Raw genomic sequence first — 12,904 nt, 5'->3', positions numbered from 1 at the left:
CGCCTAGCTTCAGCCTTCAATCTGATGTACGTTTCCGCCAACGTCTCAAAGTTCCGTGCCATGATGTCGATGTCAAGAAGAAGCTGGATGGACTTGCTGTAGATCGTGGCACTTGTGTTTATCCCAGCTCTTCTTAACACACATTCTAACGCGATGTTAAATAGCAGACACTAAAGTCAATCACCTTGTCGTAGCCACCTTCGAGATTCAAAGGAACTCTAGAGTGTCCCCGATACTCGAACAACGCACATCACTTGATCCTTGATCAATCGCGTTAGTTTATCCGGAAATCCGTACTCGTGCATAATCTGCCATAGCTAACCTTGATAGATTGTGTCGTATGCGGATTTGAAATCGATGAACAAATGATGTGTGGGCACGTTGTATTCGCTGCATTTCTGCAGAACCTGTCAAATCGCGAAAATTTGGTCCGTGGTAGCGCGGGCACCCACGAATTCCGCTTAGTATTACCCCACGAACTCTCTTGCAAATGGTTCATCCACTCCTCCGTTAATATCTCCTCCTCCCGAATCTTGGCAATTACCCAGTGCAATGCTTTAGCCTATCCTTCACTACCGTATTCTAATAGCTCGCATGGTAGTTGATCTACACCAGTTGCTTTGTTGTTTTTCAGCCGACCGATCTCCTCCTCAACTTCTTGGAGATTAAGGTCCGGTAGCCTGTCGTCTTCTGCACGAGCTCCCAGGTCTGTTGCCGTGCCTCCTTCGTTTTCTGCTGCATCAACGTTGAGGTGTTCGTCATAGTACTGCTTCCACCTATCAATCACCACACACTCGTTCGTAAGAAAGTTACCGTCGAAGTCCTTGCAAATATTTGATTGCGGCATGTAGCCTTTGCGTGAACTATTTAGCTTCTCGCAGAACTTCCGCGTGTCGTTTACGTGGTACAGATTGTTCATCGCCTCGCGAACTCGGTTTTTCTACTAACGCTTCTTCCTTCGAAAAACCGAGCTCGTTGAAGTCGTAATGTAGCTTCTTTTTTTTTTTATAGCTCAATATGATATTGGCTCGTTATTGTCTAATTTAATTTAATCTAATTCGAACACAGCCAGTACGAGAAAGCATTCTTAAAATTATTAGGCCTTATCACTTTTCTTGTCAATATTGATGTTTGCAGAATATCTGAGATATCCGGAGAACTTCGAGGTTAGGGTGTAATTTCTTTTGTAAACAAGCACTTCATATAATGATTTCTCGCAAATTAAAGCTCAATCTCAAAAACTAACAACACAAACATTTAGATGAATGGTTCCTCTATCATTTGTTCACGAGATTGTTCTTTTATTCGCGAGAAATCAGCGATTGACATGTTTGTTTACAAAAAACAATTACGCCCAAATATCAAAGTTCTCCGGATATGACGCAAACATCTAAACAGGCAAGCATTGTATTTGCCGTAAAAATTATTATGCAGATTCCTACAGTGATGCAAGGATGCGTGGACATACCGTACCAAATGCTCCGAGTTATATCAATAAGATTGTTGTAATATGTCATACAATTGGTATAGATAATGTTAAACACAACAATAATGGAAAGGTCTCACCACATGTCTCCTATTATAGTCATAATTGCATCCTCTCGATTGCAAGCTGATATCGGAACTCCACAACACGTGTAACAGCACGATTGCGGTTCTGCACATACTCCAAAAGTACATAGAACATTTTCTGACCATCTAACGCACCAACATAAACATGGTGAAAATCTGTTCCGCTCTTTCAGAAGAAAATAGTACACCTCCGAAGGATGATAAGACATTGGAAACTCGAACTCCAATTCCGTTGAAAATACACCTGTAGTTATCCTTATTTAGGCCATAAAATACTGCACTCTCGAGCTTTTCTAGAAATACTTTATATAAGTGGCAGAGAGCCTTATGTACATACCTTTCGAAGCACACTTCGATCATCTGACATTGGTTTGTTATTGTGAAGCTCAATAGCTCTATTATGCCAATAACACACTTTGCGATTACTCAGTTGCTAGCCCGTAGGTTTTCTGATATTATTTTTGATATATTACCTCTTGTATCTATCAAACCAATAGCAAAAACAGTTTTTTCGATTTCCTATTTTTGATATCAAAATTTGCTATTGGTTAGATATTTTATTATACTCGAGCCCGGGTATCGAGGGGAATAGCTAATTAATATCAAATTTCACTATCAATTTCAATATCTTATTATGTTATTGGTAAGTTGTGCGATATAACAAGTTAATAACTTATTCTGCTATCAAAGCATAATTTGATATTGTTATGATACTATGGTATTATGAATTCTAGCGCTTATTTTTGTTCTGATAGCAGAATAAGCTATCAACATGTCATTATATTTATAAATTAAAAAAAAAAAATAGACCAAAGGCTTTGATGATATATAATAGCAAAATGAGATATTAGTTTGCTATGATTTCAGCTATTCTTTAGATATGGCAACAACTGATTTTGCTATTACTCAGTTATGGTCGCAAAGATTTGTTGATATTATTTATATTTGTTTTATTTTTTATTTTTTACCTCTTATATCAATCAAGCAAATAGCATTTTTGATATTTTGTTTTGAGTAAAACTAGCTATTGATTTGATATTCACGTAGACTCGGGTACGATGGGTTAAGCACATCGTAAGAGTGTCTGACAACAACCCTATGGAAATGGTTCTTGAAAACGACCCACTGGAACTGCAGACGAAAAAATGCACAGGGGGTAAGGAGGTTTGACTAGGTAGAAGGGCGACATACTGACCCAATATACCAAAAGTTATGATAAAAGGCTATTTGTAGCTTGGTTGAAGGTGGTCTATAGAATCTAAAAGCAGCCTTATTTTTAAGTCGTTATAAGAACTTGAAAGTTTTTTTTTCTTCCTCTATTAACTAAAGTTCCGGTACCATAATTGAAGAGCATTCTTAGCAGCTTCTGGTGGAACTTGAACGGAGCTTTTAGAAAATAAGTTTAAAAAAAGGTTTTTGTCTTCTACACCAATTTTATACTTCGTTCGCACCTTTATTAAATTTATTTCTAAAGTCAGGTCTTTATGAACGTTATTTTTAAAGGCTATGGTATGAACGTGTATTTATTTATCAGCATTAGTAGTAGTTTTGGAGCTGTTTGAAGAATTAAACCCAGTCTTTCTGCGTGAGAGCCCCAGAACGAACCGCTGCGCCATCTGACTGCTGCAGGACCAAGTGGCACGCCGTCCAAGGCGACAATGAGCAAAAGCACGACAGCAGCGCTGTTTTATAGCTTTTCAGGTTCAAGCAGACCGATGTGCAACCAAACCTGATAGGATTTCCCACCGTTTTTTATGAATGGGGCGGAGCAGAAAGTTTTTTTTGTGCAGAATATGTAAAATAGGATGGACTTTGGATGTTAATGTAATTGCATATATAGAGGTACCAGATATGTTTTACAGTCAGTTGTTGGTAATCCATCGAGTGTATGTCTCCTGTTAAGCAATGGTTTTTTGAAAATGTCGGCTCTGCATGTAAAAAATTAATTGTTTATACATAATTGTGGTTTGCTTAAAAATCATTTCCCGGAAAAAAAAATGATCGTCGAAGTCCATGTCTTTTTCGGGTTATTGATAAGGGGGGAGGGGAAGAGGTTGTTAAGGGGGAGGGGGTTTTACATGCACGTTTTTTCACGTCTCATTCCTCATTGTGGCGGACACGCCGTGATCCACCTTTAGCCGCTGACTTAGTCCTGCTTGCTGCAGGACCTAGTGCCACGCCGTCCGAAGCGGAAATGAGCAGAGACAGGAGAGCAGTGCTGATTTATATCTTTTCAGGTTCAAGCAGAATGATGTGCAACCAAGTGGTATTCGTTTATGATGGCTGGGTTTGGGAAAAAGGCTGATTTCATGAAAACAGTGATAACATTATCATTTGTACATTTTCAGAATTATTTTTGAATTTTAATTTCATCTATAAATGACAAAGTTACAAGCGTTCAAAACCTAACACTTCTTCACCACACACATTTTTTGATTTACACCCCAGTATAGTCGACAAAGACGTAGTTCTACGTCAAAAATGGAAATGACACATTTTCAAGATTTTTAGACTTGAAAAAACAAATTTGAGTTCTCGGACTTGTAGTTATATTTCAGGGCCTAAAACAATCTTAGCTTTTTTGAAGAAAAAAAACTGCTCATTCCGTTACCGATCTTCTAGTCACAAATTTGTTCAATACAATCACACTTACTTTATTTATTCTTCTATTAATTGCTGGTTATTCTAGTTTTCAGACCAGCAAATGCTCTTCGCATTTTTTTATTTTTTTTTTTTATTATAGTCACACTCAAGAGTGTTAGGGTCATTCGTGACTTGTCCGGGGGTGAGATTTGAACTCGTGACTTTGGCGTGAGAGGTACCACTACGTAACCCGCGCTCTTCACAAGTGTGTTTGATCTTCCATTATGATTTCTGAACAATATTGCGTTATAGATGACATTTTCATTTCAATATGTATCCCTTTTTTGAACATGTGCCTATTAAAAAGCGAAAAACTTTAAAAATTAACCAAATCTAATAACTGAAAAAGTAAAATTAAATTTGTTATGAGAGGAAATATAAAGAACGAGGAAAAACCTTAGGCACGATGTAGATGAAGAATATTCCACATGAACCGATTGAGCTGATGTCCTAAAGCTTACTTGAAATTGAAGAGAATTGAATGTGACTGGAATTTTCAGTAAAAGCCACGATGGGCTTTTGAACCTTGTTGGATTGTCAATTCGGTACGACATTTGAAATGATAACCAAATTGCGCCAAGCGCAATGGCACATTAAATAAACTTCCTGGGTGCTAGATAAAATCGAAATCTTAAGGTACATTCATATTTCGTAACATTACTCTTCAGATACAACATGATGCTCACCTATCCCACCTTCCTGTTTAACCTCAACTTCCGTTGCCTTCAAATTTATCACATTCCGTCACCTTAATGATTGCTGTCATGATTTTCTCCATCATTTGCCACTCCTCACTTGCCATAAACATCGTACCCATCACAACAACAAGAACAATGACAGCAGTAACGACGAGAACCAGCACGGGGAAGACGTTCTTGCTCTCTTGCACTGGTCCCGTTGCCCAAATGCAAACGAGACCTATATGTAGACCCCTGGTTCTTCGCCGGCTGGAATCTTAAATGGATTATTTATGATGCCAGACAGAAGAAATCTTATCCAAAACTCATCCTCCACCGGCTTTTATGCTAGGGAGTACACCACTTTAAGGTGCAAGCGTTAGGGTGCTCCAGCTGGGAGTGGGAGTACCTTCGGTTAGTAATGTAAGATATCGTCTGAATCACCCTAATGTGCACATATAAGTAAGTGAAGTCTGTACCAGGAAATCGCTTGGTCCCCGCCGCTTTTCGTAGGAATGTGCGTGTGTGTGCGAGTCTGCCGCCTCTTATCTCGTCGATGACAAATGGCTTCAAAGTTCAAGTGTTTTCCTCCTTTTTCCTCGAAGAATCTTCCGTGCAGTTGGCGCAAAAAAAGGGTTCCTTACTCCATTCCAAGCAACAAAGCGAGGGTGTTCACGGTAATGAAATCCAGTCTAAGAGCCACGCATAAATCCTCGAACAAATAGGAATAAAAATGCATATCACCCAGCCCGGGCAGATATCGATTACATCACCCACCGGCACACAACTACCACAGGGGAGCGATCGATGTGACTAATGTGCAGAAGTGGAAATCCTGAAGTGTTGCGCTGTGTCTGAAGTGTGTGTGCTGGGCTAGTATTTCCAGTTTCTTCCTCCATTCACCCGATCTGATCGGATGGATGTGTCCTCGGAGATATGTATGAGCGGTTAAAGTTTTTCTGTCGATAAATTTGTATCAGACACACTTCCCCCTGTCCCGAATTAGGTATGGAAAATAGCAGAAATAGCTTTTTCGGCAGCTGTGAAAATCAATGCAGCGTTAAAAATGTACGTGTTTGTGTGTGCGAGTGTGCGAAGGGATCAAAGGATTTTCGAACGGAATGCTCTCCGGGACGTGGAGCCAGAGATTGTTGTGTATTTTTATATATGACAAGAATTTGGGGTTACGAATGGGATTATAACCGGCAAGCGTGTCACAGGTTGAGAAAATTAAATTTGTTTGGGATTTCGAGTGTTTGTGTTCCTCGTCTTCTGAGAAGGGTACTTTGACGAGGGACCAAAATCGTTTGAACTTACCTGCTACTGGGGATAGTTTCCGCATAACACACCATCGCGATTTCCACTAAAAGAGGAAGAAATGATGTCGTTAGTAAAATGAAGTCTGATGCTGCCATTTGACCCAATCTGCCGACGATGGAGATGATATTTCAATGGTGATATGTTTGGAAAATTAGCATTTTCGATCAGTGTAATAGAATTTTCTGCGATGACATTTTTGTTGCAATTTTAAAACCTTGTATGAAATAATGGCACTGAGATTACAGGTATACGGTTGTTTTTATGGGTAGAATTGCCATCTTAAAATTATCGACGTAAGTGGTTGCGGTACAAGCACATATCGTCGGTAATAGACGATTGTTGTGTATTGAGAACGCTTGCGCAAAAAGACTAAGGGAGGGAAACGGATTCGAAACTCATATGTCATTAGCCAAATACATCCGTAGACCATAGGTCCACCGTTGTATAATTGGCAATGCACCCGTGTACTGAATGGGAATTGTGGGTTCGAATCCCACCGGTGCCCTTCGATTTTTTCGCAAATTTTCTCCCACGCACGTCTCTTGCCGATGATATGTGCTAACCTCTCAGTATCTTCTAACTGTCGCATATAACAAATAAAAATTGACTTTCAGTCGCTAACCTAAATCGACATAAGTTAAAAAAAAATAAAAAAAAAATCTATGAGCTCTGACGTATATTTATATAGCCAAGCCTTGCTTATAGCCCTAATGAAAAAAAAAAAATCTCAAAATTTATAGATGGATCAAGAAGAAGTAGTTCTAGTTGACTTGTGCATCAACCCAAAGATCTCAGAGACTTATTTCCGAAACCTGGACTGGATTTGATTTAATTTCATTTAATATGTTGGGATACACTATTGAAATAAGGATGAAATGGGACTTGAAATAAGAGCCCTCTGAACTGTTGAGCTTCTTGGATACATCTTTATGTTACGAGCCCTTATAGAGAATAACCTTAATGTTTGAGGAATACAACTTGGTAGTGTGAGATTGACTTCTATTTTATCGTTGATATGAATTGCTTAAGTGAAGCAGAACCATCCACGGTAATAGATAGATAGATAACAAATTCATCCGAATCCAATAAATTTACCCCATGATCAGCAGTAAAGCAATTTTTCGCCAATTTTGACACTTCAAAACCCAGACAACCACAACACAGTGTTATGCGAACCACATTCATTCCAATTTCTCCAAATTCCTAAACCCTCACCATGCGGTCGGCCGAATAATAAGCTACGAAAAAAAACCTGTTTTGCCGTTGGCGTTCTAACATTTAGCAAAAAAAAAATAACGGAAAATCCCTGCACATGTTTATAACCGAACGTGATTTGCATAAAAATGTGTTATGAAAATCAATTTCACTCCCCGCAGCCACTTCCCCGAACCCTAACAGACAAATGGTTTTCCATAAAGGCTCAGCAGCCGAAAATCCTCCGACCATGCCAGCCGCTCGCTCAGTTCATAACAATATTGATTCTTTCGTGGCGTTCGCTAACTTTTGCCACACGCTTTTGGATTGGCAGTTATCTAGCAAAGAAAACCTTCGTGCCATCAATCTGGTGCTAGCATCGCTTAACCTCACCGGAAGCTAGATCTTTTTGGCAGCTCTTCCTGTGTAAGTGTGCTCTACCCGATCGATTCCATGCGAAAGGATTCCGACTTGTCTCAATTTTGATTTTGCTGTTGCGTCCGCTTGCTAGCCTAACCCCCACCCCCACCTCTCTTTCTCAATCCATGTGCTTACACCAAAAAGCACAAAAGAAACGAGATGATCAAATTATGCAAATTACGATGCCTGTTCAATATTCTAGGAAAAAGTTTTAACGGCGGTCGGCTCCGGACCAGCCCTGCCTGTGTGAGTTCTTCCGGTCCGGAAAGTGGCCCAGCGAATGATTTGCAAGAAATGTTATAATCTGACTAAGCCGTTTTTTACACTTTCCAATTTGAAAGTTGTTTGCTGGGCCCCATTAGGATGAGAAGGCTGTTCCTCACTCAGTGTTGTAGTTATTGCCGAGGTATTGGGGCTCCTCCCTTGGTATGAGAGGTTTTAAATGCAGGTTCCGCAACCGCAGAAACGTTTCGAAGCAGGAAGAAAAAATAAAGTCATCAAGCGATAAGGGAAGCAAGCTCACATTGTTGTCAGCAGGCTACGATCAATAACGTAGGCAATGAGGAGGCTGGGGGAAAAGATTGGCTCTGACTTGTGAAGCAGAAAAAAAAATGAGAAGGGAAAAGTTCTAAGGCAGTATGAAGGTACCAATGAGTAAATGAGCCCTACAGACAGGCAAACGCTGCAAGAATGAGAAGGATAAAAAGAAAAACCAGGCATCATAATATCACATTTCAAAAGAGATAGGGAGTTGTGTGCAACAGTTCTTAAGGAGATCACCTAGCCGGCGAATGAAAGACTAAGTGTTGAATAAAAAGAACCGAATCTGCAAGGCCACGAACAGATTTTGTAATGTGATGGCCAATACACTTTTCAAATTATTGTGTAAAATTAATCACAGCTAATTTCATGAAGTAAGTAGGGGAAATAAGGTATAAGTCAATCTAAGCAGCGTCCGCACTTCTATTGCCAATTTATCAGCGTCATGCACACATATGACGTGTTTGTTTGCATTTATGTGCTGCTTGCTATTCTACTCATTTCAATCGACAGAACTGTCCAACACGGGTTGAAAACGTTTTTACAACGCTCCAAACTACTCAGGTGAGTGTGACTATTGTCGGCAGCCACTTTTTCTTCGGCAACCTTTTTCATTTGAACTGCTTATTAACGAGCTTTTCTATTATTGACAACTCGAAATCAGCCGTATTTAGTAGTGCGTATGTTTCATTTGGGGACAAATCAGGCATAACAAAATAATCCGAATAAAACGTTATAAGATTGAAGCTGAAAGACTAATGCCCCGCTCAGACTAAGGCTCATATCATGTAGGGGAGAACAGTACATAACGCACCCCCGGGGTAAGTCGCACTTTTTCATTTAATTTTGAGTTTTGCTTGGAATTTTTAATCCAATTCTAGGATTTATCATGCAGGATTTTGAGTTCAGATGCTATGCTAGAAGTGCTGCTTGATAAGACAAAAAAAAAAGTTACGTAAAAGCCATGAAAAACACAAATGAAAGTCAGCTGGTGCGTTCTGCCCAGGGGATGCGTTGTATACCATTCTCCCCTAATATAGGCTGTCTTGCAATGAGCACTCATAGGATTACATAGGATTTTCAGTGAAAACTGCATTGGCGTAGCTAGAAAATTTATCTGGAGAGGGCCTAGCGGAGCCTGTTGTTTTTTTATTTTATTTTTCTAAGCTACGGTTAAATAAAAACTCGCGGAGATGCTTGTTTTTGGGAAAACTGTGACCTGTGTCATTGAGGCTTGCTTTTATTTTAATGGTGAAACAATAAATTTGATTATATTTATTTCATAGCAATGATTGGGTCCTCGGGTATTCTTAAAAGCTTACTGAATTTGAACAAGAAATGATCCTTTGTTCATGCTTTTTTTTTTAATGAAATTAGATAGCGTCCGGATGTCATAAATTTAAGCATCTCAAACTTAAAAAAATGCTCAGAGTTAGGTAATTCCATGAATTTTGTAACTAGCTTTTTTTTTAGATTCTGAATATTTCATCATCATGGAGGCGAACCAGCCGCAGACTGAATAAAGAAAACCCAACCTAACCTATTTCATCATCAGTAAAATCTCAGACATAGGAACCAAAATTAAATTATAGGAGTTTGAATTTGAAACCTGGTAAAATGCACACAGAATCAATTTCATACATTTAGGACTTAAACATGTTCAAGATTAAGATTTAATCGAAAAATATTGAAAATTCTAGTTATAATTAGTCATGATTCTGATATGCGAAAAGAAAAGAAAGTAATAAAGCATTTATTCAGAATATTTTCCCAACAAACAGTTTGAGCTGATTAAAAGCTGAAAAAGCAATTTTTCAACTCAAGAAGCTATTATTTGCCTGAATAAGCTCTTAAAGGGTGAACACGAAATTATTGCGACACCGAAAATGTCATGCCAATTTTCTTATAATGTTTAGAATCAAACCAAAATTTTAGGGTAGTTTTATACATATATTTACTTCAAAAATCAAAAGAAAAGTTAATCGATGGAGCCTTGAGTGTAAAATTGAACGCATTTTCGCTTGATGCCCTCCATCAAAGTCTTTACAGTGTCATCCGGTACCAGTTCTCAGTTTTTTTTCCATTTTCTTAACGTGTCGTTCTCGTCTTTGACTGTCTTCTTGCTCTTCCGAAGTTCCCGCTTCATTATTGCCCAGTACTGCTCCACCGGGCACAACTCCGGACAGTTTGGCGGATTCATGTCCTTTGGAACAAAATGGACAGAATTGGCCTCATACCACTCCAGGACACTTTTAAAATAGTGGCATGATGCCAAATCTGGCCAAAATAGCGGAGCTTCGTCGTGCTGCTGCAAGAACGGCAAAAGGCGCTTCTCGAGGCACTCAGATTTGTAGATCTCGCCATTTACTGTACCCTTTGTCACGAAAGGCTCACTCCTCAGTCCGCAAGAGCAGATGGCCTGCCAAATGAGATATTTGGAGGCGAACTTCGACATTTTCTTCTTCTTAAATTTGTCGTCCACATCGAACTTGCTCTTGCCGGTGAAAAACTCCAACCCCGGAATTTGCTTAAAATCGGCTTTTATATACGTTTCGTCGTCCATCACACAGCAGCCATATTTTGTCAGCATTTTCTCGTAGAGCTTCCGTGCCCGAGTTTTAGCCGTCGATTGTTGCCGCTCATCGTGGTTTGGGAAGTTCTGTACCTTGTTTGTATGTAGTCCAGCTCTCTTCTTTGCATTCTGGACGTAGCTCTGCGACATGCCGATCTTTTTAGCCAAACCACGGCTTGAGACGTTGGGATTTGCTTTAATCATCCGCTTCACCTTTCCCTCCGTCTTTTTGTTCTCCGGTCCCGGTTTTCTTCCAGCTCCTTTGCCGTGGTCCAACGTCAACCGCTCCTGGAACCGCTTCAACACTCTGGAGATGTTGAATGGTGAATGTTCAACATTTTTCCCAACTGCCGGTGCGACAGGTCAGGAAATTCCAGGTGTTTGGAAAGAATTTGTTATCTCAACTCGCGTTGGTTCACCTCCATTTTCGTTGAATCGAAAAACACGACTTCGAGTTTGACAGCATGTACACAATACACATCAATGAGAAAGTGTGCAAAATTTGGTTGATTTTTACCCAATGGTAAAAAAGTAATGCCCTGTTGAATGTGTCGCAATAATTTCGTGTTCGCCCTTTATTCAACATTCAATGTTTGTTGGGTTTTTATTCGATGCATTGGATGTTTTGTTAATTTTTAGGAAAAATTTGTTATATTAAATTTGAAAATACCGATATGGGTGAAATTTATCAACCCCTCAAATGGCTAGTGCATTTTTAGTAATTGTTTATATTAAATGTGGGTTTCCTGAATCCGTATCAGATTCCAAAACCCTTGTGTGAAAAGTATTTTCAGCAGAAACGCCAAAAAAAGATGTCTTAAACGCACAGTTGCGCCTAAATGTAGGCAATTTCATTCAAAATCACTAGTAATTTTGCGAAAAAAAAACCTGGATTTCTTGATATTTGAAACATTCTACCGCGATTTATTAAATAACTCGGACTCATTAACACCTAGTTTAGTAAAACATGATACTTGAATGGTAATGACATCTATCGTTGCAGTCCTATGATCGTCAGCTCTATAAAATTAAAATTTGTGCAATTTTTTTTTGTTAGAAAAACACATCAAGACAATCATTTGAGTCTCATGATGATATACTTTTAATATTTCTCTTTATATCTATCACCAACCATGTTATAAGTGACAATTAAATGTGCAACGCATTATGATCAATTTAACCTCGGAGATCAATTTCCTCCGGACTACGGTACTTCCCGAACAACATACAGTCTTGAAAGAACATTGAATTTTTAAACAGTTGGAGATCCTCAGAACTTGATTAACCTGAAGTCATGGAAAAATATCCAGAGAACTAAACTAATATTTTTGTCAAAATGGAGATCTTTTGAATATTTCCTGCTGTCTAGGAAGGATGTCTGAAAGAATATAATGTAACTTATGCAGCGTTTTGTGAACATCTACAAAACTCCCTTAAGTTTTACTAAATTTCCTCAACTTCTACGAAGTTCCCTGAATTTATTCCAAATTCCATATTTTCCACTTCTGGAAAGGCACCTATCATCTACAAATATTCTTGAACATCTGGAAAATTCCTTGAAATTTAACGAAGTTCTCAAAAGCTCCAAGCAGTTCATGGAGCTTTTTTGAATCAAGATCTCTGGCAAACTGCAACGAAGTTCCCTATACTGAAACGAGAATCCGAAAAGTTTATTGAACCATCTTTAGATCTTCTACAAAATTCCCTGAACTTTATTAAAATTCCTTACACTATGAAGTTTTACGCTACGAAATTCGCAAAACTTTTACAAAGTTGGCTGTACTTCTACGTTTCTCTATGATTTTCCGCGAAGTTCCACTAACGAAATTTCTTGTATTTGTACTTAATTCCCATAACTATTCCAAGACCATGAGGTTTCAAAAAAGTGCCCTGAAATTAAATAGAGGCTCCCGGTCTCCCGGCTTCTCTGAACTTCGGCAGGACTTCGCTGAACTTCAGCAGGAGT

At 38.9% G+C, this 12,904-nt stretch overlaps 1 protein-coding gene and 1 pseudogene across 4 annotated transcripts in view; one reads left to right on the top strand and one right to left on the bottom strand.

Moving 5' to 3' along the window:
• Positions 1 to 12,904, bottom strand: part of LOC135708252 (uncharacterized) — a 343,985-nt gene that overhangs the window by 221,627 nt on the left and 109,454 nt on the right. For 3 of the 4 annotated variants that reach the window (XM_065230250.1, XM_065230252.1, XM_065230253.1), the window contains exon 3: positions 6,210 to 6,255. In XM_065230250.1, coding sequence (XP_065086322.1) covers positions 6,210 to 6,255 — 46 coding nt within the window. Of the gene's footprint in view, positions 1 to 6,209; positions 6,256 to 12,904 lie in introns of those variants that run through there. The other variant, XM_065230254.1, reaches the window with a different exon arrangement.
• Positions 1 to 12,904, top strand: part of LOC135708264 (large ribosomal subunit protein eL32-like) — a 424,867-nt pseudogene that overhangs the window by 347,520 nt on the left and 64,443 nt on the right.

This window comes from Ochlerotatus camptorhynchus, unplaced genomic scaffold, assembly GCF_037179485.1.
Source record: "Ochlerotatus camptorhynchus isolate MF236.1 unplaced genomic scaffold, CSIRO-AGI_Acam_v1.1 ptg000329l, whole genome shotgun sequence".
In the NCBI taxonomy this organism is placed as follows: Eukaryota; Metazoa; Arthropoda; class Insecta; order Diptera; family Culicidae; genus Ochlerotatus; species Ochlerotatus camptorhynchus.
The sequence above is the reverse complement of the archived record's forward strand: the minus strand, read 5'-3'. Positions and strand labels throughout refer to the sequence as shown.